Genomic DNA, 24116 nt, shown 5'->3' with positions numbered 1-24116 from the left:
TATTGCCCCACCCAGTGCTCCTTCTGCTGGATGAGAAAGCTAACGAAACAATCGAGACTACCTGAAATTTCACTAACTAAATAATTCAATTGAATTGAATTTATTGTCTAATTAAGTTGACACGTATTATAAAAGCAAAAATTCCTCAAATATCTCGTTGCTGTTGATCCTTTCACATGCCAAACATATGACAAAATTAATATTGATAAAAGGTAGGTAATTATTTTGATTGCTCTTCCCGCCTCTCTATCATTGCTTTGAAGATCAAGTGCATGGCATAAAAATAATACATCTTTAACTAAACTCTCTACCACTGTACCACTGACGCATCTTTCAACCACTCGTTTGATTTTTCGCTTCAAGATAGGAAATATGTAATGATAAAAATGTAATAAGAGCCAATAAAGAGCACCAGTAGACCTAAAACCCGAATTAGACAGCAGAAAATGTTGAAACAATGACACGTGATGGCGCTAGACTATTTTACTGCGCACGTCGATTGATTGTAATACGGGCTAAGCTATTTTTTCTTCAACTTATCATTTGGAGTCCTACACGAAAACGAGGACAAACCTCTGTGTAACCATTGTTTCAGACATATCTAAATCTAGTAGGTTTTAGCAGGTGTGCATCTGACTCGAACACAATTGTATAAGATGAAATATAGTAAGATAGGAAATATGAGAAAAGTTGGTATTACTCTTCTCTTCTCTCTTCATGTCCCCCACCCTCTTTCCCTACTCTATTGTATCCCCTCTCCCCTTATCTCTACACTCTGGTCACCCTTTCCTTAATCTGTCAAGTGTTTGTACTTGTATTTTTTTTTTATTTGTAAATAATATATCTATAATGTTCAATTGCTATATCATGTTATCATTTTATTGTTATATTTTGTAAATCCAATGCAATTCAGACTAAATGGCTGCGATATGTAGATATTCTAATAAACCTAAAACCCTTAATGTAAATATTTTAAATGATTTACTGCATACATCAACCCTAATTATTGTTCTTATAAATACAGTGATGAAGTAATGAAACAATTCAGCAATAATAATGATAAAGAAAAATTGGCCAACTCGTAATCATTCCAATAATTAGATGTTCAATGTTTTGGTGAAATTATTGATGGGACTAAAAGTAAATGAAACATGTTTCCATGGTAGATACCATTGATCAGCATTTGCAAAATCTATGCAACAAAACTCTGGTTGAAACGGAAAACTTGCAATGCCATTTCTCAAAGAATGTATGGATGAAAATTCCCCGACGTAAGTTCAAAATCATGATAATATAAACTCTAAATATGGATATAAACACAGTCACAGGTGTATTTTCATAAAAGAAATTATAGAAGATTTTTTTTATGATAACTTAACCACAAGGTCCTATTCAACATAGTCAATACAAGTAGCTCACAACATCATTTTCAAACGCATCGTACCGTACCATAGTCATTGACGGGGTCATTGACAAATATAATGGTATTACCAATGTCTAGATCAGGTTTACTTATATCATAGGCAGATAGTTCGGCTCTATTGTCTATTGTAAAATGAAAAAAAAAACACCAACAAAAAAGTACAAACGTTTTCAAACTGAAGCGTGAAGCTAAAATAAGCTTTAAAAATCTAAAATAAGCTTAAATGTATCCCTTCGAATGTACGCTTTCTGCTTACTCATTTTTTTCCGGACACAATTCGTTGTTACACAAGTTTTCTTGTTACTGAGGAACACATGACCATAAGCATAAGAATTTTACTATGGAGCCCATTCTGAATATCAGTGGTGCAATGAGTGAATTTTGAAAGGGTTTGAAGTTAGTTGCAATGCAATCATGATTTTTTTTTTTAAATATGCGAGCAATAATACCCTCGAAAAAAAAGAAAATAAAACGATATTTTTTAGATAACTGAATTTGTTACAGATGTGCTTACCAATGTTTTCTTTCAAAATAGCACAATGAAATTGAGACCAGTACAGAGCTCACCCATTACATACAGAGTTACAACTATTGTGACTTTGCCATGATGGGAGCTACCATGGTAACAGGGCTCAAAAAACAAGTTGCTATAGTTGGAAGTCTTTATAAACCTGGCTTTAGATTTCTTGACAATTGATCACAATTCTATATTTCTACGTTTCTACGTTTACATGATGGGAACGATGGGGAATGTAATAATCGAATATACATGCTAAAACCGATTAGTTGAATCTGATTAGAATAATCAGCTTTTCTCTCTGAAAAAAGTAGGCTGATTTATTTCGATACAGTATAAAGTTTGGAAGCCATGTTCTTTCTAAAGAGGAGCGGGGGGGGGGTGGCACTTTTATATTGGAGTGTGCATTTCACACACAAAAAGAAAGAAAGAAAAAGTCTCCGTTTGGCTACCCTGCTTCAACAAGCACACACAATCATTCTTTCACAAACAAAGCTTCAAAATATAGATTGAACTCCGGGATTGAACTACGAGTATGTCCTACTTATATTTTACGTCGTGATATCTGCTGGTCACTTGCCCAGCAGATTTTTGTTACATCAGGAGTTGTATATGGGCCTGGTCTATGAGTAAGTGTATATTATACAATTTTTGTGGATTTAAGCATGAGTTTTGAGTGGAATATCCTTTTCTTCTTTTTTTGGTTGCTTTCGTCCTTTTTAGTCCATCTAAATAACAATTTGATTTGCACTTCGTGAATGTAGCCTGCTTAAAAAATATTATTTACTGCAATAGCTGCATTTTTCTGCTTCTTCCTCTCCTTCTTCTTCTTTTTGTTTTTACAGTAATTTGAAAGCCACTCACTTTCCGTTTTCTTTCATGTCATTCTATCAAATGGTTATTATCATATTTTGTATGATTATAGACACAGTGTTATCATTCGTCGGGATTGATACAACATAAGCACCTGTGTCCACCATTAATTTTACACTTGGCTACGTTATGAACGCTGTACTGAAACGGCGTAGAGTCGTACCATTATTTTCAAACCAAGAGTTCACACTATATGACATTCTTTTGGGCTATTATACCTGCTCTGACAAATCTGAAAGCACAGCTTGCAGTGTGTACACCGAAGAGCAAGACTGAATACTGAATAGACTTGAAAGAAGAATAACTTCCATACAAGGTAAAGTACCTAATAAAGAATAAAGAAAAGGACACATGGGAGATAACAAAGCAATACACGGGAAAACAAAAAAGACACAAACGGGTGACAATAGGGAAGGAAGCTAAATATTTGCTTTATAAATTGTTCATATTGCCCATTTCAAGGTCGAAATGGTCATTCCCAAGTGCAAACAAGAACGACTCAAATCACAAAAGTGACTGTGAGTTGCACTTATGAATGTGGAATCAAACAAAGTCCTATGCATTATTGAGAGAAAATGAAAAATTACATTTTATATTTTGAAATAAATCAATGTCATAACTTTTTATTTCACATTTGATTTTGATGAATTTTCAGTAATCTGCTAGTTAGATTCTTCTCCGTTATTCAAATAAAAGTTTTATTGGGATGAACTAACTCTTGACAATAGGGTAAATATTTTTTGTAGAAACACAATTTGTAGACCTATCTATACCTCTCACGCAAAGGTATTCGAGTTGGGTTGAAATTAACGCACTGATGAGGGGTGCGGGGGACTGTGAGCGATTTTTTGAAGATGGGTGCTGGTTTGGAGAAAAACGAATGACAAGAAAAAAAGGGGGTTGCCTCCAAAATGAAGGTAGTCTTGGCCGAATTTCTCCGGTTACACTTCGTAATTCCGAAGGTTCGTAATTCCAATACACGTAAATTGCCTATATCTCGATGTTCGTTAATCCGAACATTTGTGGCGTTATTCCGAAGGTTCGTTATTGCGAAGGTTCGATAATCCGAAAACGAAATAAGGTTCGATGTTTCAAAGGTTCGTTAATCCGAAAACGAAAGAAGGTTCGTTTTTCCGAAGGTTTGTTAATCCGAAAACGAAAAAAGGTTCGTTGGTCCGAAAACGAAATAAGGTTCGTTAATCATTACGTTTTCGAACTAACGAACCTTCGAAATAACGAACCTTATTTCGTTTTCGGATTAACGAACCTTCGGAACAACGAACCTTATTTCGAAAATTTTTGATAATCAGATCAGAAAAAGGGGCATTTAAGGACTGATTTTAGGAATTCATGAAGAGCAGAAATATCTCACTAATCCTTTAATGCAAACGTAAGCACGGACAGGAAATGTTTTATATTAAGACCTTAAATTGGGGCGATCATTTTAAGTAGTCATGAAAAAGAAGCATAATATGTCACTTCATAAAACAATAATAGTTCGAAGTGCGAGGAAACATATTTGGTGTATATTGACTTGATTTGACAAAGTCACGTCTTTCAAAAATATTTGAAAACTATAGTATTCCGAAAAAAATAATGGATTTTTTATATCTAGTTAAACAGACAAATAGTGAGTAGATGACGTCATCAGTCTCCTCATTTTGCATACCGACCAGCTGTTTTGTGAAAGTAAGCGAAACTTTAAAATGTCATAACTTTCTTATTTTACATCCGATTTTCATGAAATTTTCAGTGTTATGCTTTTTTGTATTTTTCTCTTTTTATTCAAATCAACCTTTTGTTGGGGTGGACTTGTCCTTTAACAATTACAAATGAGAAATCAACCATATATTTTTGCTTATGATGAAAATTCTTCAAATTACAAGAGATTATCAAGTATTAGGTAGATATTGGATTCCACACTGTTCATAACGCATTAAAAAATATGGAAGCTTAAGATTTGTTCAATTTTTATGGTTCATTTTTTATTGAACTGTTGTCGTGGAAAAGGGGTGCTACACTAGAATTTTACCGTTTTTTTCTGCTGGGGGTTGTGCGTATGTATATAGGCAGCACGCCCTGGAAATTAGGCTGGCATTCTAAGATGGAGAAATTCGCATACATACGTAATTCCGAAGGTTGGTTATTCCGAAGGTTCGTATTTCCGAAGGCTCGTAATTCCGAAGGTTCGTTAATCCGAAAACGAAATGAGTTTCGTAATTCCGAAGGTTTGTTAGACCGAAATCGTAATGATTAACGAACCTTATTTCGTTTTCGGACCAACGAACCTTCGGAACAAGGAACCTTATTTCGTTTTCGGATTAACGAACCTTCGGAAAAACGAACCTTCTTTCGTTTTGAGGACAAACGAACCTTTGGAACATCGAACCTTATTTCGTTTTCGGATTTATCGAACCTTCGGAATAACGCCACAGATGTTCGGATTAACGAACCCTTTTACGTTTTCGGATTAACGAACATCGAGGTATAGGCAATTTACGTGTTTCGGAATTACGAACCTTCGGAATAAAGAACCTTCGGAATTAGGAACCTTTGAAATTACGAAGTGTAACCGAAGCTATTGACGGTAGACTCATTTATATCAAGGCAATTTTACATTAATGTTTGAATTTATAGACATCAAATCATTTTTCTACAATTTTGCAAAGATAATCATCATGACAACACCTGGGATTACATCGTCTGTGACATATGACCTGCTCACCGACCCGACATGGAACGCAACGACACCTGTAGGGGTGGTGCCGTCGCCAAGGATTGCTTTGATTCGATTGGTTCGTACGGTCGTCATCTTCTGTGCTCTTCTCACCATCATGATCTCTATGGGGTGCTCCATCACTGTAGCTGATTTGAAGAAAGGTGTAAGTCGAGTTTGATCAAAGAAGAGAAAAACTATGTCTGGCTGTATACATGCGATTTCCCCGTAGAGGTAAAATAGCGCATGTAGAAAGTAAAATCTAGATTGGCTATTTTGTAATTGGCGCCGCCGAGCAACGCTGTATCAATATAACATAAAGTGATATAATAACACACTGCGCTTTCAACTTTGATATTGTGACAAAAGCATACAAAAATTGTTTGTAATGAATACATTATATCTCCCTACCATCTTGAAAGCAACTTGAGTGAGATCAAAGATTCCTCGGTGAAACATTCACTTATGCCACACCCTGACAACATCTTAGGGTTTGGCACAACCGAACAACGTTTTACCGAGGCCACTTCCTATACGTTTTGCTTCATCCCAGTGTATGAGGAATATTATGTAAGATTGCATTTCAGTATCCAGCAGGCTTATAATATTGATTAATAAAATGTTATTTTCCCCAAAACGACCTTTTTAAAAACCAGATCCGGCAACCGTTGAGTGCATTGATTGGTATGTTGTGCCAGTTCGTCATTCTACCCCTGACTGGGTTCTGTATGTCATTAGCCTTCTCACTCCCTACACCGTATGCTCTGAGTGTGCTTATCGTGTCATGTTCACCAGGTGGAAATATATCGAGTGTCTTCACTTACTGGACCAACGGTGATGTGTGCCTCAGGTAAGAATGTGTTTTGGACTACCATTTCCATTGATACAAAAAGGGGCGTCAACGATAGGAGTGACTATACTTTACGTCGATAGACGCATCCACGGCCGTAAACCAACCAGTTATAAGATTATCAATAAAAGTCAACTTCGTAGATGTTAATTCAGAACCTCCCACCTCTAACAATTAAATTTGAAGATTTGTTGATGTATGAAAAGTTACAAATATTGCAACCTGCAACACTTTAGTTCCACTGTGCTTCATGATATCAACGTCATTATACTTTTTCAGCGTTTGTATGACAGCAGTATCGACGCTAGCGGCTATCGGAATGATGCCCCTCAATCTCCTCATCTACAGTCGTCGATGGACTGATAAGAAAGCCGTCATTCCTTTCATCAACATCATCATCGGATTGGTTGCCATCATCATCCCTGTCATCATCGGGATGATCATCAGATGGAAGAAAGAGAAATGGACAAAACCGATATCGTTGGTAAGGAAATTCAAAGACTACTTTGTTTTCGTCAAAATTGTATTTTTCTCAAAGTATTTATTAAAAATGGCGAACAAGAAAATGTACATAGATACAGTTTTGTCACAGCAAATAGTACCTTTGGTATACATTTTCACAAGAAAGCGATCATTTTACATTGCTCTGTATGTTGACCGGCCTCCTAAATGAAAAAAAAAAATTGTGTCCTCTCTCTCATCGCGGTGAATAAGTATAATAAAAGTCAAAACCTGAATTTTGGCGGCTATATCCCGAATTAATCCTAGGAGACCCCATTAAATATTTTGTACCCAGAGATTACTAACATCACATAATTTGCCATTCATATCCAAGGACAGATACACTAATACTTTATGTCTTAACAGCATAGGCGGCGATTTTTGGAGATTTTGGTCCGGGGGACGAGACAACCCTCTCTAACAGGCGTCTGTCAAAATTAGAAAATAAAGGGGGAGACGTCCCCCTCCAATCACCGCTGATGTTTTTGTAACAGAAAGTTTTTTTCATGATTTGATTCAAAAAGTTGCATTGAAAAGTTAAACTCTATAAGAAAGAAATAGATTATCATGCCAGTTACCAAATTCTTCGTCTCCTTGCTATAGTTGCGTCGCGACGAAATTTATGTGTGGAAACGACTCGTTATTGACGATACGGTAAGCGCTTTAAGGCCTGGTCACACCGCCCGAGCGTTGTTGGAGCGGTCATGGAGCGATAGGGAGAGAGGGTCGAATTTCGCTCACAATATTGGGGAAAAAATCGAAATCGAAAATGGTGAACGGTAGCGAGCGGTGATGATTTTTTTTCTCTCGCTCCGCGACCGCTCCAACAACGCTCGGGCGGTGTGACCATAGTCTGCTATGCAGACTCTGAATGGCTCGTGAGGTGGGATCTGCTACTGGTTTGCGAAGGAAACCAGCCTGAAAGGGTGAGCGAAGCGAGCCATTTCTTCAGTAGACCTAGTCTGCTATGCAGACTCGTTGAATCAGCTGAGGTACACACACTGCAGATGTGGGTCTACATTTGTAGACTAGTGTGACCATGCCTTAAACTGCAAATCTGCGATAGCTGCATTTTGGTATCGCAACATAATTATAAACAAAATTAGATAAAGATATCGAGCCCCCCAAAAGAGGCAATGAATAAAAAATGCCCCCCCGGTCGTGGGTTCGAATCGTAGCCATGGCGTGTTTCCCTTCAGCAAGAAATTTATTCTCACTGTCCTGCACTCGACCCAGGAGAGGTGAATGGGTACCCGGCAGGAGTAATTCCTTGCATGCACTGAGCGCCGGTGATGGTAGCTCGAGCCAAAGCCGGGGGTAATAATAGCAGCGCTTTGCATCCTCTGGCAAAAAGCGCTTTATAAATCCAGCTATTATTTTTATTATTACTACTATATTCCAGGTTGGTACCATCATAGGGATCATCCTCCTCATCACAAGTGTTGTCTTGGATTACATCGCCGTACCAACACTCTTCGATGCTTCATGGAGGCTATGGCTCTCTGCCGGTCTAGTACCACCAATCGGGTTCTTGGTTGGGTATATCATCTCCTTCATCAGTAGACGCACTCCCCAGCACTGCCGTACCATCGCCTTCGAGACCGGCTGTCAAAACGTCGTGCTCGCACTCGCCCTCATCAAACTGACCTTTCGAGGCGACTTCCAGCTCCAAGCGGAAATGATCAAATTTCCCAGCATGTACGCGATGTTTATGGTCATCTATGCCGTGTGCTTCATCACTACTTTTCGCCTCTATGTTCGACGCAAGACTGAGAGTGACTATGAATTTACAGCTATTAAGATGGATAAGAAAGTTGAAGACAAGGAAGGCAGTGTTGAGGATGGGGAAGAAAAAATAAAGTAATTTTAAGAAAGAATTGAATTTTCATGCTGATGTAATACACAAGAGGGGCTACCACACACTAAGGGGGCAAACACCCCATATATTATCTTTTTATATTGAAAACGTATATTTTTATTTGCTCAATCGGCCAATCGGTTATTGTGAACTTTACTCATCCTTATTGCACTCTGCACATGGTTACATGAAATATATACGAATATTTCACTGTTTTACGAACTTGAACTCTGATATTTATTTGTTTTGTTTATAAACACTATTTATCCACACATTGTACCTGAAGGAAAGCGAGAAATCATGGCAATGAAATTCTGAAATCAAACTTGTGTATATTATCGAGTGGGTGCGTCTCGTCGTGGTCTAGTGGTTCTGACCTTCTGACCCCGTTCTGACTTTCTCCTTTCAAACAGAGCGTCGTGGGTTCGAATCCTAGCCATGGCGTGTTTTCCTTCAGCAAGAAATTTGTCCACACTGTAACTGGTAATTGGTTCCGGCGGGAAGTAATTCCTCAAAAATCTTTGCGCACCAGAATCGGTAGATAGCTTCGCCATATAGGAGCGCCTTGAGCACCTATAGCAAGGTGGATACGACCCGTGCGCAATTCAAATCGTATATTATTCTTTATTTTAATATCATTATTTCAATTTTAAACCTTGGGAATAAAATCACTCGATCAATCAATCAACCAATCACTGGATCAATAGTCTTTGTCTATATGGATAAAGGTGCTGCCTTAGTGTGCCCCCCCCCCTCGGGGGGAGAAGATTGACGGTATTGACAAATAGAAACATTAAATGTAGAGCTTAACCAACCAGACCCCTCTTGACATTCTCATTTTTCCCGTTTATCCCTCCTTTTCTTTCTTTTCGTCATCTTGTTTTTTTACTACTAGATATATCATAGGTCGTCTGCATGCACCACTAGCTGTAGCACGTACCGTCCAGTTTGGTTAGTTTATTACAGGCATAACGGTGATTGGTTGATTTTATTCGTCAAGAATATCACAAGATTATAGATACAATAAATGGGAAGAATACATGAAAACATATAGAGGCTTATTTCCAACGAATGGGGACCTGTTAGAGTTTAAAACATTATTGTAACAGCAAAATGTACTAACCACGATAAGTACAAGAACATGGAAAAAATACGACATAATCATCAATCAAATAATTTGCAAAAACCTGAAGCAAACAAAAATTATCTACTTTATGTCAAACAAGATTATAGTTTAACTTACCCCATATTATTTACAATACTGTAAACCAAGCACCAAACTGTGTGCTGTGCTGGTAATACTGATCTCTAGAGATTCCAGTTTTTGGTATTAATTTAATATACTCTTAAAATGAAAAAAAAATTACAACAGCTTTAATTTGATTAAGAAGAGAATTTCAATGCCACTGAAATAAAAAGTGTTCCCTATATGACACTCAAGTTTTGATAATACAAAATACCTATATATGGATATTTGAGACGCGGATGAAAATCCCGGGATGACATTGTTTGCTATGTAATGATCTTATATATCCGAATATTATGCACGTGGTTCAATACTAGTTGATAAGCTCTTTAATCTAAATGGAGTTTTCCTGCTTTTTCAAGTATATCACTTCCGAGGTGTGTTCTTGGGCCGAAAACGCTTATGAATCTTACAGTCTTATTCTGAATTATTCTCAACTTTTTTTAACCGTCACACCCAGATTACCCTACCAAGCCGCATTTGCGTATGTAGTTCGAACAAGGAGATATCACCTTGGTTCGATCAGACATTGTATTAAAGCAAATCACAATATACGTCTAGATGTCATATTTAAACAGGTTTGTTATCTAGCCTTAACAAACACTTTTAAGCGCGAATTGGCCTTTTTGACGATTGAGTCTTCCAGTGATAGGTATTGTACGAGTTTCTTTTAAACAAAATACATAGGCTGCGACTGGCCTACAAACACAGTCTATGAGATTTTGGATTCCATTTTTTCGAGAACGAACTTACGAGAAAAACTTGTTTTTTTCTTAACATAGAGGTTTGAAGGCTTTATTGCACATATTTGATGTCGGAAAATTCTCATGCATTCGGGGCGTATACATTTAATCTCATCCGTTTTATTGAGTTCTTGTACGCTATCATACGCTCGTCTGATAATAATAATTGAACGAGGAGGGTTGTTCAATAAATCATTTTGAAAATGATTTGCTTTGTCTTTACTGCTTATTTGTACTCGACCCCTCCGTGTTGGAGAAGCTAGAGAATACAGAAGTGGAATTTACTCAACCCTGTATTAGGTTTCAGAAAGGAGAAACCATCATACCTCTAATAAAACGTTTGACTCTTGAAACACACAAGAGGTAATGATGACGAAAGTGGAAATGAAGAAATCTCATATTAAGATAACCTGATGTGTATATGAGATGGAATTGAGCAAAGTTTTAGACAAATCTATGTTTGAGACACTTGGACAGCAATATAAAGATTCAATGACTATACCTGTACGCAGCGGGGGGGGGGGTGAGGGGGCAGTTGTCCCCCAGAAACATTAAAAAAAAATACATTTCTTAACTGAAAATTTCCACGAAATTCACCGAAAGTGTGCACAAAGCCTTGGGGGGGCACTTCCATTCACGAGTGGATACCATGCGCGACCATGGGGTCTCGAAAAGCACCCTAAACACGTAATTTCCATTAACCCTTAACAAGTATTGGCGTGTGAAACCCTACCCTTAACAAGTATTGGAAACAAAACGATAGTCTTGGCAAATATTCCCTGAAATGAACCCCTAAACAAGTACAGGAATGTTTTCTAGTTACGGGTACTTCAGTCGTCGGCTTTACCTTATTTGGTTTAGTACGACCCCAGCTGCTCAACACCTCGTGCAAATGGACTCTAAACACGAAGTGTTGGGGCAAAAAGGACATCCTTTTTAATTTTAAGCTCTGTGGAATTGCCCCCCTCTCCCGCTTCCGTGTGCATCTTGCCGCCCCCCCCCCCCCGAAAGAAATTTTGCGTACGGCCATGTCTCTTTAACACTCATTTTCATTAAAAACTTGAAAAAATGGCATTCGCGTAAATGACGTCATATTTAAAAAAGGGCAAAGACCGCGCGCGATGTAAAACGTCACAATCAGCGATAGAAATGGGAAATGACGACACCATATAGTCAGTGCCGTATCTAGTGAGTGGGCTATGCGGTGTAAACAAACAGATTTTCTTCATAATAATAGGATCTGATAAAATACTTTAAGGTACCGAAAAGCAATGACTTCATGTATGGACCGTAAACAGGACTATGACTAGCAAGAAAAACAAAGTGATACCACTAAGTTACCATGGTAACAGCAACCAATCTGCATCACCACAACCCAAACCTGATGAGAAGCAGGAAAAAATAGAAAATAACTCTTGGAACAGGTTTACAACGTTTGTCTCTCAATTTATTTGTGTAAGATCACATTTCATTATTACAATTAAATAATGTAACAGGCATTTCTAGATGAATTGCAATTGAATAATGAAATTTTGATTCCATATTCTATACAAAAAAATAATTCAAATTGAATAGGATACAAATCTAAGGGACTTTTAATATGTTGATTCAAAAATTTCGACTCCTTACCAGTCCTTAGTAGTATCTTATTTTTGTAATGGTTTTAATTTAATTTGTTATAATTATAAGAACTTAGCGTAGATCTATTCTATAATATAGTCTAGTGGGCACGAGACCCTAATAAAGATTGGAAGAGAATCTTTCTTTGTACATATATCACCAACAAAGGCTATAAAGGCCTGAAAAACGGACATACCGCATTAACCTACCCCTAAATCTAATTGTCGTCACCGACTAAGACTGTCACCATCATCATCACCCACATCCATCACCTTATCGGCATCATCATCAGCAGCATCACCATCATCCTCATCACCCCGCACCATCATCATCATCCCCCACATCATCTCACTATCATCATCTTTATCATCAATGCATCATTAATACCATCTTCATTTTCACCATCATCATCATCGTCATCACCCGCATCATCATCACTATCACCATCTTTATCATCAATCCATCATTATTACCATCTTCATTTTCACCATCATCATTACCATCGTCATCACCCGCTTCATCATCACTACCACCATATTTATTATCATCACTTCATCACCATCATCATCGTCATCACCATCATCATCGTCATCACCGTCATCACCACTTACATCTCCATCACCGGCATAACCGGATTCATTTTCAACCACCATTACCGTGGCGCTATCTCTGTTCCTGAAGAAGCGGTATATACGGTACTCATCTCAATAAACCTCGTATCCTTGCAGACGGAAAAGGGTGGGGCTAAAATTATTCACTCTCAGGAAAAAGTGATTTCAATGTACGGTGAGCTGTCTGACTCGGACCATCAGTCACCTCTTTCGTCTCCACAAACCAAACCAAGATATACTCACCATCGATCTGAATTCAAAGAAGTAGTCTTTACCTCTGCACCAGAGAAACAAGCAACTGAACAAACCAGTGACACAAGGGAAACAACAAGTGTGTATTTTTTTTTATATAGTTGCATTTTGAGGGTATATAAGGGTCGCTTGGCATCTTTAAGTAGAGATTATGCCGAGATTTATACAGAGAGTACCCATATTTTGAATGATAGAATCCTTGTAATATATTCTATGCTTTCGATGACCAAGCTTCCTTCTTCCAACCAATCGTGTACAATACAGTATATCTAAATTGCATATTACAATAGACTAAACTGCAGCGAATTAGAATGTTTTCAATATGTGAATCTTGAAAATAAATAGGAAAAAATCGTAATGATAAATGTTCTATAAAGAAATTTCACCTGTTCTACTCACTCGCTGCTCTCGGTAGTGGAATCTATAGGAATCACGAAGAGGTTACTCTTGTTCCAACATTGTTTTGCTGATATGATTTTTAGGCATGTCTGGATATCCCAAATTTTGCAGAAGTACAGAGTAGATCGAGCATTGTAATTTTGCATCATTTTATCACAAGTTGGTTGGGAGTCGTTTTTCTCTTGTTATTTATTTTTTTTAAGAAACCAAACAATTTTTCTCCCTCGTTTATGAAATTTTCAATCGAACTTATTACAAAATTATAATCATGAATATCGACATGCCACTTATTTTTCGGGGCTTATATGTCATGGCTATCATGGCCTTATGAAATGTATTCATTTCTTTTTATAAGCTCAAAGTGAGGCCAAACTAACCATACCAACTTCGGCATTGCCGAAGCCTAACGAATGTAATAAGACGAATGAGCTAGAGCAACGAACCAACGCAGAAATCCTCAAGGACTTGACTGCCAATGGTCTGGTCGGTGACACCATCCAACCCTCAGTGCCTCTAGAAAATATCAAACCGGGTGGTGTGTCCTTCGAGATTCATATGACAACAGTTCGTCCTAACACAGCCAAGGGTCAACGCGTTCCGAAGCCACCTCGCCGTCTTGAGAGCATTGAGGTGAAGGCCGATATGAAGCGACAGCGTACCATGGAAGAGATATCAGCGAAGATCAAAATGAAGCAAGAGAAGGCCAAACTCAAACGACAGGTAGGTTAAACCTACCTACATGATTGATCTCATATGAGAGTCAGCTTGATGAATCGCTATATAGTCCTCGACAACTCAAATTAGTAATCCCGGAGAAATCAGGAGCTAATTTCCAAAACGCGGCACTAATTGATGCTGGAAAGCCGGTATATAGTTGGGCCAACTTCAGAGGATTTCTATTTCTATGTTGTCCGAATATTCCTCCAAAATGAAAACTAAAAAACTTTTTAAAAAATGTTCAAGTTTAATCGAAAGGCCTTGATCGTTTTCTTGTCCAAATATTCCTCCAAAATTAAAACTAAAAAAAATCTTTAAAAGTGCTCAGGTTTACTCTAAAGGCCTTGATCGTTTTCTTGAAGGCTTTGCAGGATTCTCGTCAACAGATGTTGCACGAGAAATCTCAGAAGATCAAGGATGTGTTGGAAGCAGTCTCTGAGATGAAGAAGACAAATGTTGTCGAGAAGGTGGTGGAAAGGGAAGAAACAGCGGATGCCGCCCCTCAAGAAAAACATGAAGTCCTTGGTCAGGATAGAACAGACAGAGCTACAGAACTTAATACATTATCAAACGAACTCAGTCAAGTGCTTCATATTGAGGTAAGTGTTGAATTCTTGCAATACATCAAAACTTGATTAAACCAACCTTAATTCATCGAAGAATTCTTTGCAGATTAATGTGCTTTATATACCACCAGCTTATTTCGCAGTATATATACTTCTAGATGACTTGTAAATAACAAAGCCATTGTTCCTCTGGTTGCACTTATAGTCACTAGTGTGTCTTCTTTGCTATAGTAATTTTAAAATGAACCCTCATCCTGTATGATCATGGAACATTGATCAAAGTTTCTTGTCAGACAAAATGTCGGATATTCCTAAAAAAAAAATAAAACATCCGACAAGTCATTTCATAAAGCACTCCCTTAGCTGTTATTTACGACTGTCTGATAGTTTCTTCCAGCTTTCGTGGATAATAATAAACAAATAGACCCAGTCGCAGGAAACATTACCAAATGTTGATCATGTTTTTGAAATCCATTGAAGGTATGTATTTGCTTTATTCATCTCTATTGACGGTGCGGTTCATTTCTGTATAATGCTATAACAGGCAAGTCATTATTTGTTTGCTCTTTACAGACATCTCCTATTGAAGATGAGTACCAGGATAAGATCAGTACGTACAACGGAAGTGATGAGAGCGATGGTGATGAGAACACAGACTATCTCAAATCTCTTAAAAGGGACGATAAATATGACGAGTTCTTTGACGGCCCAAACCAGGAGTCGTTCATGTTTTAGAGCACTGATCATTAGATCCATGGAAATAAAGTCTTAGGAATATCATTCCTTTATGACTTTATGAAAAATAATGCATGATCCATACTTCCAAGGAAAATAAGATGTCAATTTATAAATGCAACGCCAATTTATTTGATACTTCTAACCAGTTAATTTCCACACCTTCCAAATGCTATCTGGCAAAATTTTACCCATCGTCTTGGAACGGAAAAAATATCGGAAAGAGCGCAGCAGTAGTATTGCGAGAAACATCATCTTTGCTGCCTGAATTGTTCTGTCGATAATCGGATTGATGAAGAATCTATTATATGTGCGTCTATGTGCATTGGCAAATGGCTGAGGATTTAAAAACCAAGATTTCAGTTACTTGTTATAAATCGATACCACAGTTCAATTGAGGTTGTCGATAAAAACTACTTAATACCAAAAAATATATATATATTTAGCGCCTACAGATAGACAGGTTTTGAGATTTCATATATTAGGCCGACACTAGATAGACCTCGGATTTTATATCTATTTGATTGTGATTATGGACCAACATATTGGAATAAAATATGACTTAATAATATGTTAATTATGGTCAAACTAAAATGCTGATTTAATTTGTGCTCATCTATATAGACTTTCTTGCAATGAAAGTCCCGGATGTTATATCAGAGCAAGGAGCTTGATCAGAGCCCCATTACTCGATTGTATCGTAACAACACAATATATGAATTTAATTATCAATAAAATACCATAATTAATTACCCGAACAATGTAACTAACAAATTTCATTATTATGACAAATGACAATGATGATAATCACCATCACCTTCATCATCATCGCGCCCACAACCATCGTTCTCATAATCATCATCTTCATTATCCACACAACCACCACCAACCATCAGTTATAACAATTGTCTTGTTTTTAATGACAAATATCAATATGCTATAATCATAGCCCTCGTAGAAAGGTGGTCAGAGTACAAAACCACTGAATAGTCCACACAACTTGTCATAATCTCCTAGCCAAATTGAGACATATAAAGTAAAAAGAGAATTGTTTTCATGCAACCATATAACTTCTAATCTTTCAATTTCTTTAAGAATTTCAACGCAGTTTGTTTCCCTACATGTACTTCCGTACAAACGATTTAATACTAAAGCTGGACCCCCCCCCCTTCGTTAAATCATGGTTAGTCACACAAGAAGTGTCTGTTTGCAAATCAAAAATTTATTTCATTTTATTTTTTTTAATTGTAGTTCTCTTTTAAATCAATAGCACTCTACAAATATAAAGCAGCAAATTATTAAGGCATGGAAACAAATGTTTACATTTTGATATCTTTATTGTTATTATAAATCATTATGTTTCTATAAAATTGCACATGTTATACACAAAGTTTGGACACATTTACATGTATGTACAATACATATTATGAATTTTAGTAATAATAACGCAATACCAAATAACTTTTACTATCATCATCATCATCATCAAAATATATTCCATAATAATTCACTCCTCCAATCTTCACTAATTAACACATTAAGACACCACTAAAGACACTAAATGAGAAAGAAAAAAAAAGAAATGATGAAAGATGAAAAAGATGCATCAATATAGGTGGAAATACTACCATGAAAAGGCAAGACAATGCTTTTATGCAAGCCAGGACTGTCAAGGGTTAGTGTTACAAACCTACACCTTGACCCACGAAAACAAACAGGAAAGAAGTAGATCTATGGTGTCAAGGTGGTATTTACTGACGAAGTTTTGCTATTCTACTATAACCCGTTGCATACGATCCTGCATGCAGAAAAAATTATGTGTAACAAGGATTGGAATAATCATCCAGTCTCTGTAATGTTAAATGGCTTGTCTATTATGCAAGGAAAGGATGGAATGTTAATACTAAATCATAGAGAAATGAAGAGTATAAGAAGTTACCAAAGAGCTCTACATACATGTATCTACACAACTTATCATTTCCACATAATGACATTTTCACAGTTATTATAATTATTTTTAAAGTAGATCATGTTTGTGTTTAGCTTCATTAAAAATTAAAGATTCAGTATTATGAGCTTTATAAAGCTAGTAATAAAACATAATACATTGTACATAATATTAACTGCCTATTATTAGTATTGGATTTAGCTTGCATGTACACCCTCGTGATTCCAGGTAGTCGAACCAAGCATTATGGAGATTGGGCTTTTAGCCATGTGGCCCCAGTTATGTGGAATAATCTCCCAAAGCACTATAAAAAACATCAACAATCTCAAGACATACCAATCAAGTGTCAAGCATTACCTATTCACACAAGCCTATTAGAGAAGTCCATATTTTTTCCTATGAATTTTATGTTTGATGATTATGATTTTGAGTATTTCCATTGTTTTATTTTATATGTAATGCCTTGAGTAGTGATTAATTAGAAAGTGTGCATTAGAAATAATTATTATTGTTATTATCATGTACATACTGCACAAGTAGATGTAATATATAGGATGTGCCATAAAAACCCCTATATTATATCATGCTACAGAAGTTCAAACAAAATTCATCAAAGACAAGGGGAGCAACAATAAATATTGTGACTTCATGATCACCAACCACTTGCATTGATCTTGATATAATGCGTTCATATTTTGCCCTTGTACAAGCTTCATAGAATTTCACAGAAAAGAGTATTGCTTTGTGAAAAGACACAATATTACATAAGAGTAATGTGTGAACAATACTGAATGCAATCAAAGAAAAGGGATTCAAATACATTATTCAATTCATCTAGATGTATGCGTATTCATAGTAATAATATTCAATATACTCAACTTTCACACAAAGTACTATATCAGAAAAAGGTCTTTTTTCCCTCTTTTTTCAAACTCAAATTAGAGTGTCAAACTACCCTACATGCTTACTTGCTTTACTCACAAGAGATGAAATCTGTAGATCAACATTTGTCAGATGAAGATACAATTGCAATCCTTCAAAATACCAATGTTGTATCTTAGCTGAAATTATTCTTTGTGCCACAAGTTATTATTATTAAAGTTGGGGCAGAGTTGCAGACAAATATATTGATGGATTCTCTCAAGTTAGAAAATAAAGAAGGCATGTATTGATAGTCAACGCATTTGGCTCTATGCCATTATACTTGTCATAGTGCATTTGTTAATGGTTTTTACTTTCTAACCAATTGGTGTAAGGTCTGGGGGGGAGAGGCGTTTCATGACAGTTGTCGGCACTGACTTAATTGTTGTAATGTTGTGATTCGAAGACACCATAGTCTATGCTATGTGATTATGCTGAGAGTGATCAGCTAGACTCAATGTACGTTTTAGACAAGAATAAAGGAATAAATAACGTGACTCGGTAAACATGGACTAAAGTATCATTTATTAAGATGTCTTGCATCTTTACACTGGCAACGAGTGAGTTTTGAACTCATGCCTACATTAACTGTCAGTTTGTTCCTGAATTTCAATGGGTAAGCGCCTACAATGAACATTTTCGTCATCTCAAACTTTTGTTTTTCTGCACTGTCTCTGTTCCTGTGTGACACGTGTACGCGTGTGTGATGGAGTGCGAGCTTTACAACAGAGAAGTTTTATGAATGCTTTCCAGTACTCTGTTGATCTACCTCGCCATTGCTTATCAGTCTTTACACGTTTGCTGTTGGGACTATTCATCACTTCACAATCATGGCGACATCAATGCCCACGCTGGCCAATTTTGATGTCCACTCTGACCCTTCCTCGCTATTTTCTCGCTGGCAGAAATGGATTAGGAGGTTTGAAGGTGCAATGACAGGGTTTGGCATCACAGATGACGGCAGGAAGAAGGCGTTACTTCTACACTACGGGGGAGAAGACCTGGACGATGTCTTCCAGACTCTCAAACCCACTGACAACACATATACCAAGGCCAAAGAGGTGTTGGAAACGTACTTCCAACAAAAGCAGAACACCCTGTATGAAACAATAATTTTCAGAAGGGAACATCAGCAGCAGGGAGAGAGCATCGATCAATACTGCACTCGGTTGAGAAAACTAGCAGAACGATGCAATTTCACGGATGAAGAGCGGGAACTCAAAACCCAAATCATCGAGGGCTGCCTGTCCAGTCAGCTTCGGAGGAAGGCGCTGGAGAAAGATCACGGGCTGGAAGAGATACTCGAACTAGCACGATCCATCTCACTATCGGAAACCCGCACAAAGGAGGTTGAACATGTAGGACGTGCGGAAGCTAATCACCTCCGTGCAGCTGCAGGAAAGCAGAAGCAGAGTCGCTCATGGGGCAAGGCCAAGCCCAAACCTACTCCTGATCATAAGCAACAATGCTATCACTGCGGCGGGAGCTATCCGCATGCCAAGAAGTGTCCTGCGAAAGGAATGACCTGCAACGCCTGCGAAAAACCCAATCATTTTGCAAAAGTCTGCAAATCTGCCGAGAAATCTAAGAAAGACCAGAAAAAGAGCGGAGGCAAGGCTAATGCGCTAACATCTGTAGAGGATGCAGAGGAGACCAGAGATAGTGACTATGTCTTCCAACTCTCTTCATCGGATGCTGAACAGCCTCGAGCTACAGTTCGCGTAAGCAACGCTCCAGTTCAAGCTCTCATCGACTCGGGCGCAACTGTCAATGTAATGAGCAGAAAAACATACAATCTGCTATCTGACTGCCCGAAACTTAACAGGAATCGACACAAGGTGAAAATATTTCCCTATGGAAGCAATGAACCGCTGCCAACAATTGGCACATTTGAGTGCATAATCGACTTCAAAGATAACACAACCACTGCGATTTTCCATGTTGTTGAAGGGGACAGCGACACCCTTCTGAGCTTCAATACGGGAATCGCACTTCGCATGATTGCAATTACGTATGCGATTCCATCTGCCACTGATCGACACATGAAGATGCGCCAGACGCCACTCTATCAAGCGTGATGGCTACGTCGACAAGTTCACGACCCCTTTCGACCCTAAGCCTTTTGTCATTGTCAGCACCAAAGGATCCATGATCCCTGCGAATACCGATCACTGCACATTGTGGAAAGCAAGCAATAACTTGAAATGCTTTTTTCTTAAGGTGCTAGATATGTCTCTAGTTGTGGATATGTTGGGTATGTTAATGGTGTTTTGATTCTTTGGCAGTAAGCAGATACTCAGGACATGTGACTACATTTACTACAGTCCCATTAACTCACTTTTATGTTTCTTGGCAGTATATCGGAGCACATGCCCAAAGTAATGCTCGCTGTTTAATTCATACACAGATTGAATTTAGAGGAAATATATTTCAGGACCAATTTTTGCAGCCTAATTTTCACAACTCTTTATATTGATTAACTAACATTCATTGTACCATGGCTGGTAACACATGTGGCGCTAAAGTGGATACGACTCAACTGATTCAATCTATCATGGCAGATATTGTCAGTGATGAAAGATTTGTTGAACTCGTTAAAACCCACATTGATAGCAGGCTGAATGAAATGCAGGTCATCATTGATGGACAGGAGGCCAGGCTTCTTGCTATGGAGCAAAAAGCTCAAGGCAGAGAGGAAAATCTTAGAGAAGCACTCAATCGCCAGGAGGCAATAATAATGGACTTGCAGACTGGTGCACAGAATACTGAACAAAAAATTAAAACCTTGCTTGCTGCCTCGGTCAATAAAGATGAGGAGATTAAAACATTGAAGGAGCTAAATGCCCAGGAGCAGTACTCTCGGAGGAGCTGTCTCAGCGTCCGGACGAGGATATGGACCAGGCCATCATCCAGCTCGTTAATGGCTCGCTCGGTGTCCGTCTTGAAAGGGATGACATCGAGAGGAGCCATCGCCTAAAATCTATGAGGAAATTGTCGGGAAAGGATGCTACCCCTGCTGTTTCACCGATTATTGTGAAATTCCGGTCATACAGGAAGAGAAGGGAAGTTCTGGCGAACCGAAGGAAACTTGCAGGTGCGAGGAAGTCAATCCAAGAAGACCTCACCAAAGAAAATGCAAGGCTTCTGAAGGTGACCCGGGACAATGAAAAGGTGAAGGCAGCATGGACCAGGGATGGGCGAGTTATTGCCCTGATCCCTGCTTCGAATGGCAAGGAACTAAAAAAATCCATTAACTCTCTCGACGATTTGAAATATCTTTAAGGAATCCTAGACAATCAGTGAACTTGCTTTCTTTAATTATTATTTTTTTCTTTTTAAAGAAGCCTCAGATATTATGTATATGTAACCATGTGTCTGGTTTTAGTGTGCTATGTTATGTATTCATTATTTTTTGACGTTTCGTTTCATATCGTTATTATTTTATACAGATGTATTGTATGTATTTTTTATCATGCATAATGTATTTTTCCTTGTGCTTCATTACCCTTCTGTTTTTTCTCAGCTTCAATTTTCAGTTTCTCCTTTTCTCAGCACCTTTTGTGAGTTTTTCTTTCTTTTACTTTATCGTGCAGTTTTTTTATCATTATTTCATCTTCTTTGTATTTCCAGCCACCTACTTTTCAATACTCTTGTGTATTGTTACTCATTCAGCATCAATACATCTCAAATGGATGAAGAAATTTGTAGATTTTATGAAGACAATATGAGTAATTTATGTGATGATGATATCCAAAGTGTAAATTGTAATTATTATACAGAAGCGGGGACGTGTCCCCCCTAAATTTGAGGAGGGGGGGGGGACGGTCCCCCCTAAATTTGTTGTTGATGATCTTTTTTTTTTTTTTTTTTTGCTTGTCAATTTATTTTCCTACGTCCCCCCTAAAATTTTTGGGTTGAGAACCTTTTTTTTTTTGCTTGTCAAAAATTTTTTGGTTGTCCCCTCCTAAAATTTTTTGCTTCCGCCACCAATGTACAGAAGATCAGTTTTTCAAAGTAGCATCTGACAATTCAAACAATAGCTTAACTCTTCTTCATTTAATATGCGTAGTGTGTGTAAGAATTTTGACAAAATGTTGAGTTTCATTGATAATATCAGTCAAGGACATGTAATGTTTGGTGTAACCGAGACCTGGTTTACTAGTGAGGATGACAAGAGCCTTTTTTCTATTTCTGGTTTTAATCTTGTTAATAATAATAGACATAGCAAACGTGGAGGTGGTGTTGCTTTGTACATCCCTACCCAAATTCAATACCAAATGCATTGTGACCTTAATTTAATGTCAGATTATATTGAAACTATTTTTGTTGAGATTGATAACCCTGGCCAAAAGAACCATATCATAGGAGTTGTATACAGACCTCCAAATGGGAATTTTCATGACTTTGTAAATGAACTCCAGTCAGTACTAGAAAATCCACTTTTAGTTGGAAAATCACTGTTTCTTATGGGAGATTATAATTTGAATTTGTTACTTTGTAATGATGATAATCGAATTGATCTTTTTCTAAATATGTTAATGTCTTTCTCCTTAATGCCCCTAATCACTAAGCCTACAAGGATTAGTGCCAGTTTTTAAGAAGGGAGATCCTCAAACAATAACCAATTATAGACCCATTTCATTAACCTCTTTTTCAAAAATATTAGAAAAACTTATATATGATAGAACAGTAACATTTTTAAATAAGACTAAAATATTTTCGAAATTCCAGTTTGGCTTTCGTGAAAAGGCGCACTACGACACATGCCATCTTACATTTTGTTGATAAAGTAGCTCAAGCGTTAGATAACCACCTTCACACGGTAGGCATCTTTTTGGATTTCTCAAAGGCATTTGATACTGTTGATCATGAAATTCTGATTAATAAATTGTCATATTATGGGGTCCGGGGCATCGCTCTTAATTGGTTCAAGAGCTATTTATCTGGTAGAAGACAATATGTCTCATTAAATGGAATCGACTCGAGTCGTCAAACTATATTTTGTGGAGTCCCCCAGGGATCTCTGCTTGGCCCCCTCCTTTTTATATTATATATAAATGATTTTCATCTGGCATCTGATGTCCTATCATTTATATTTTTTGCAGATGATTCCAGTGTATTTTTTTCGCATGAAAACCCTGAAATTTTATTAGATACAGTTAATAGTGAATTGAAGAAAATTATTTTGTGGATCCATGCAAATAAGCTGTCTTTGAACCTCCAAAAGACCAACTATATGTTTTTCAGTAATTCTGTAAGAGACTTACCTGGAGGTGTAATTTTTGATGATGTCAATATTGTGAAAGTAAGCTCCACCAAGTTTCTTGGACTACATATTGATGAGAAGCTGAGTTGGGCAACCCATTGTAGTAATATTTGTAAAACTATATCTAAAAATACTGGTGTAATCTATAAATTAAGTTCATTTGTTCCACAAGAAATTTTGCTTATTTTATACTCCACATTAATTTTGCCTTATCTTAATTATGGAGTGTTGGCATGGGGGAAGTCATTAAAAATGCAGCTAGATAAGATACACATCGCTCAAAAAAGGGTGGTTAGAATTGTTTTTAATGTAAATTATCGTGCTCATACAAATGCTTTGAAAATGGCAGAAATG

At 37.4% G+C, this 24116-nt stretch overlaps 2 protein-coding genes and 1 pseudogene across 2 annotated transcripts; all 3 read left to right on the top strand.

Annotated features, from left to right (window-relative positions):
* The first annotated feature begins 2434 nt into the window (after positions 1-2434).
* On the top strand, positions 2435-10934 carry LOC121416225 (ileal sodium/bile acid cotransporter-like). Its single transcript, XM_041609730.1, has 5 exons — positions 2435-2569; positions 5483-5695; positions 6186-6379; positions 6659-6863; positions 8283-10934. The coding sequence occupies exons 2-5, from the start codon at positions 5492-5494 to the stop codon at positions 8742-8744; spliced, it is 1065 nt and encodes a 354-aa protein (XP_041465664.1). The 5' UTR covers positions 2435-2569; positions 5483-5491; the 3' UTR covers positions 8745-10934.
* A 2991-nt stretch (positions 10935-13925) lies between these two features.
* LOC121414971 lies at positions 13926-16125 on the top strand. The gene is made up of 3 exons (XM_041608015.1): positions 13926-14329; positions 14689-14925; positions 15466-16125. The coding sequence occupies exons 1-3, from the start codon at positions 14165-14167 to the stop codon at positions 15625-15627; spliced, it is 564 nt and encodes a 187-aa protein (XP_041463949.1). The 5' UTR covers positions 13926-14164; the 3' UTR covers positions 15628-16125.
* Positions 16126-20989: 4864 nt separating this feature from the next.
* LOC121416223 lies at positions 20990-22273 on the top strand (annotated as a pseudogene).
* Positions 22274-24116: the final 1843 nt, after the last annotated feature.

Source organism: Lytechinus variegatus, chromosome 5, assembly GCF_018143015.1.
Source record: "Lytechinus variegatus isolate NC3 chromosome 5, Lvar_3.0, whole genome shotgun sequence".
Taxonomy (NCBI): domain Eukaryota; kingdom Metazoa; phylum Echinodermata; class Echinoidea; order Temnopleuroida; family Toxopneustidae; genus Lytechinus; species Lytechinus variegatus.
The sequence above is the reverse complement of the archived record's forward strand: the minus strand, read 5'-3'. Positions and strand labels throughout refer to the sequence as shown.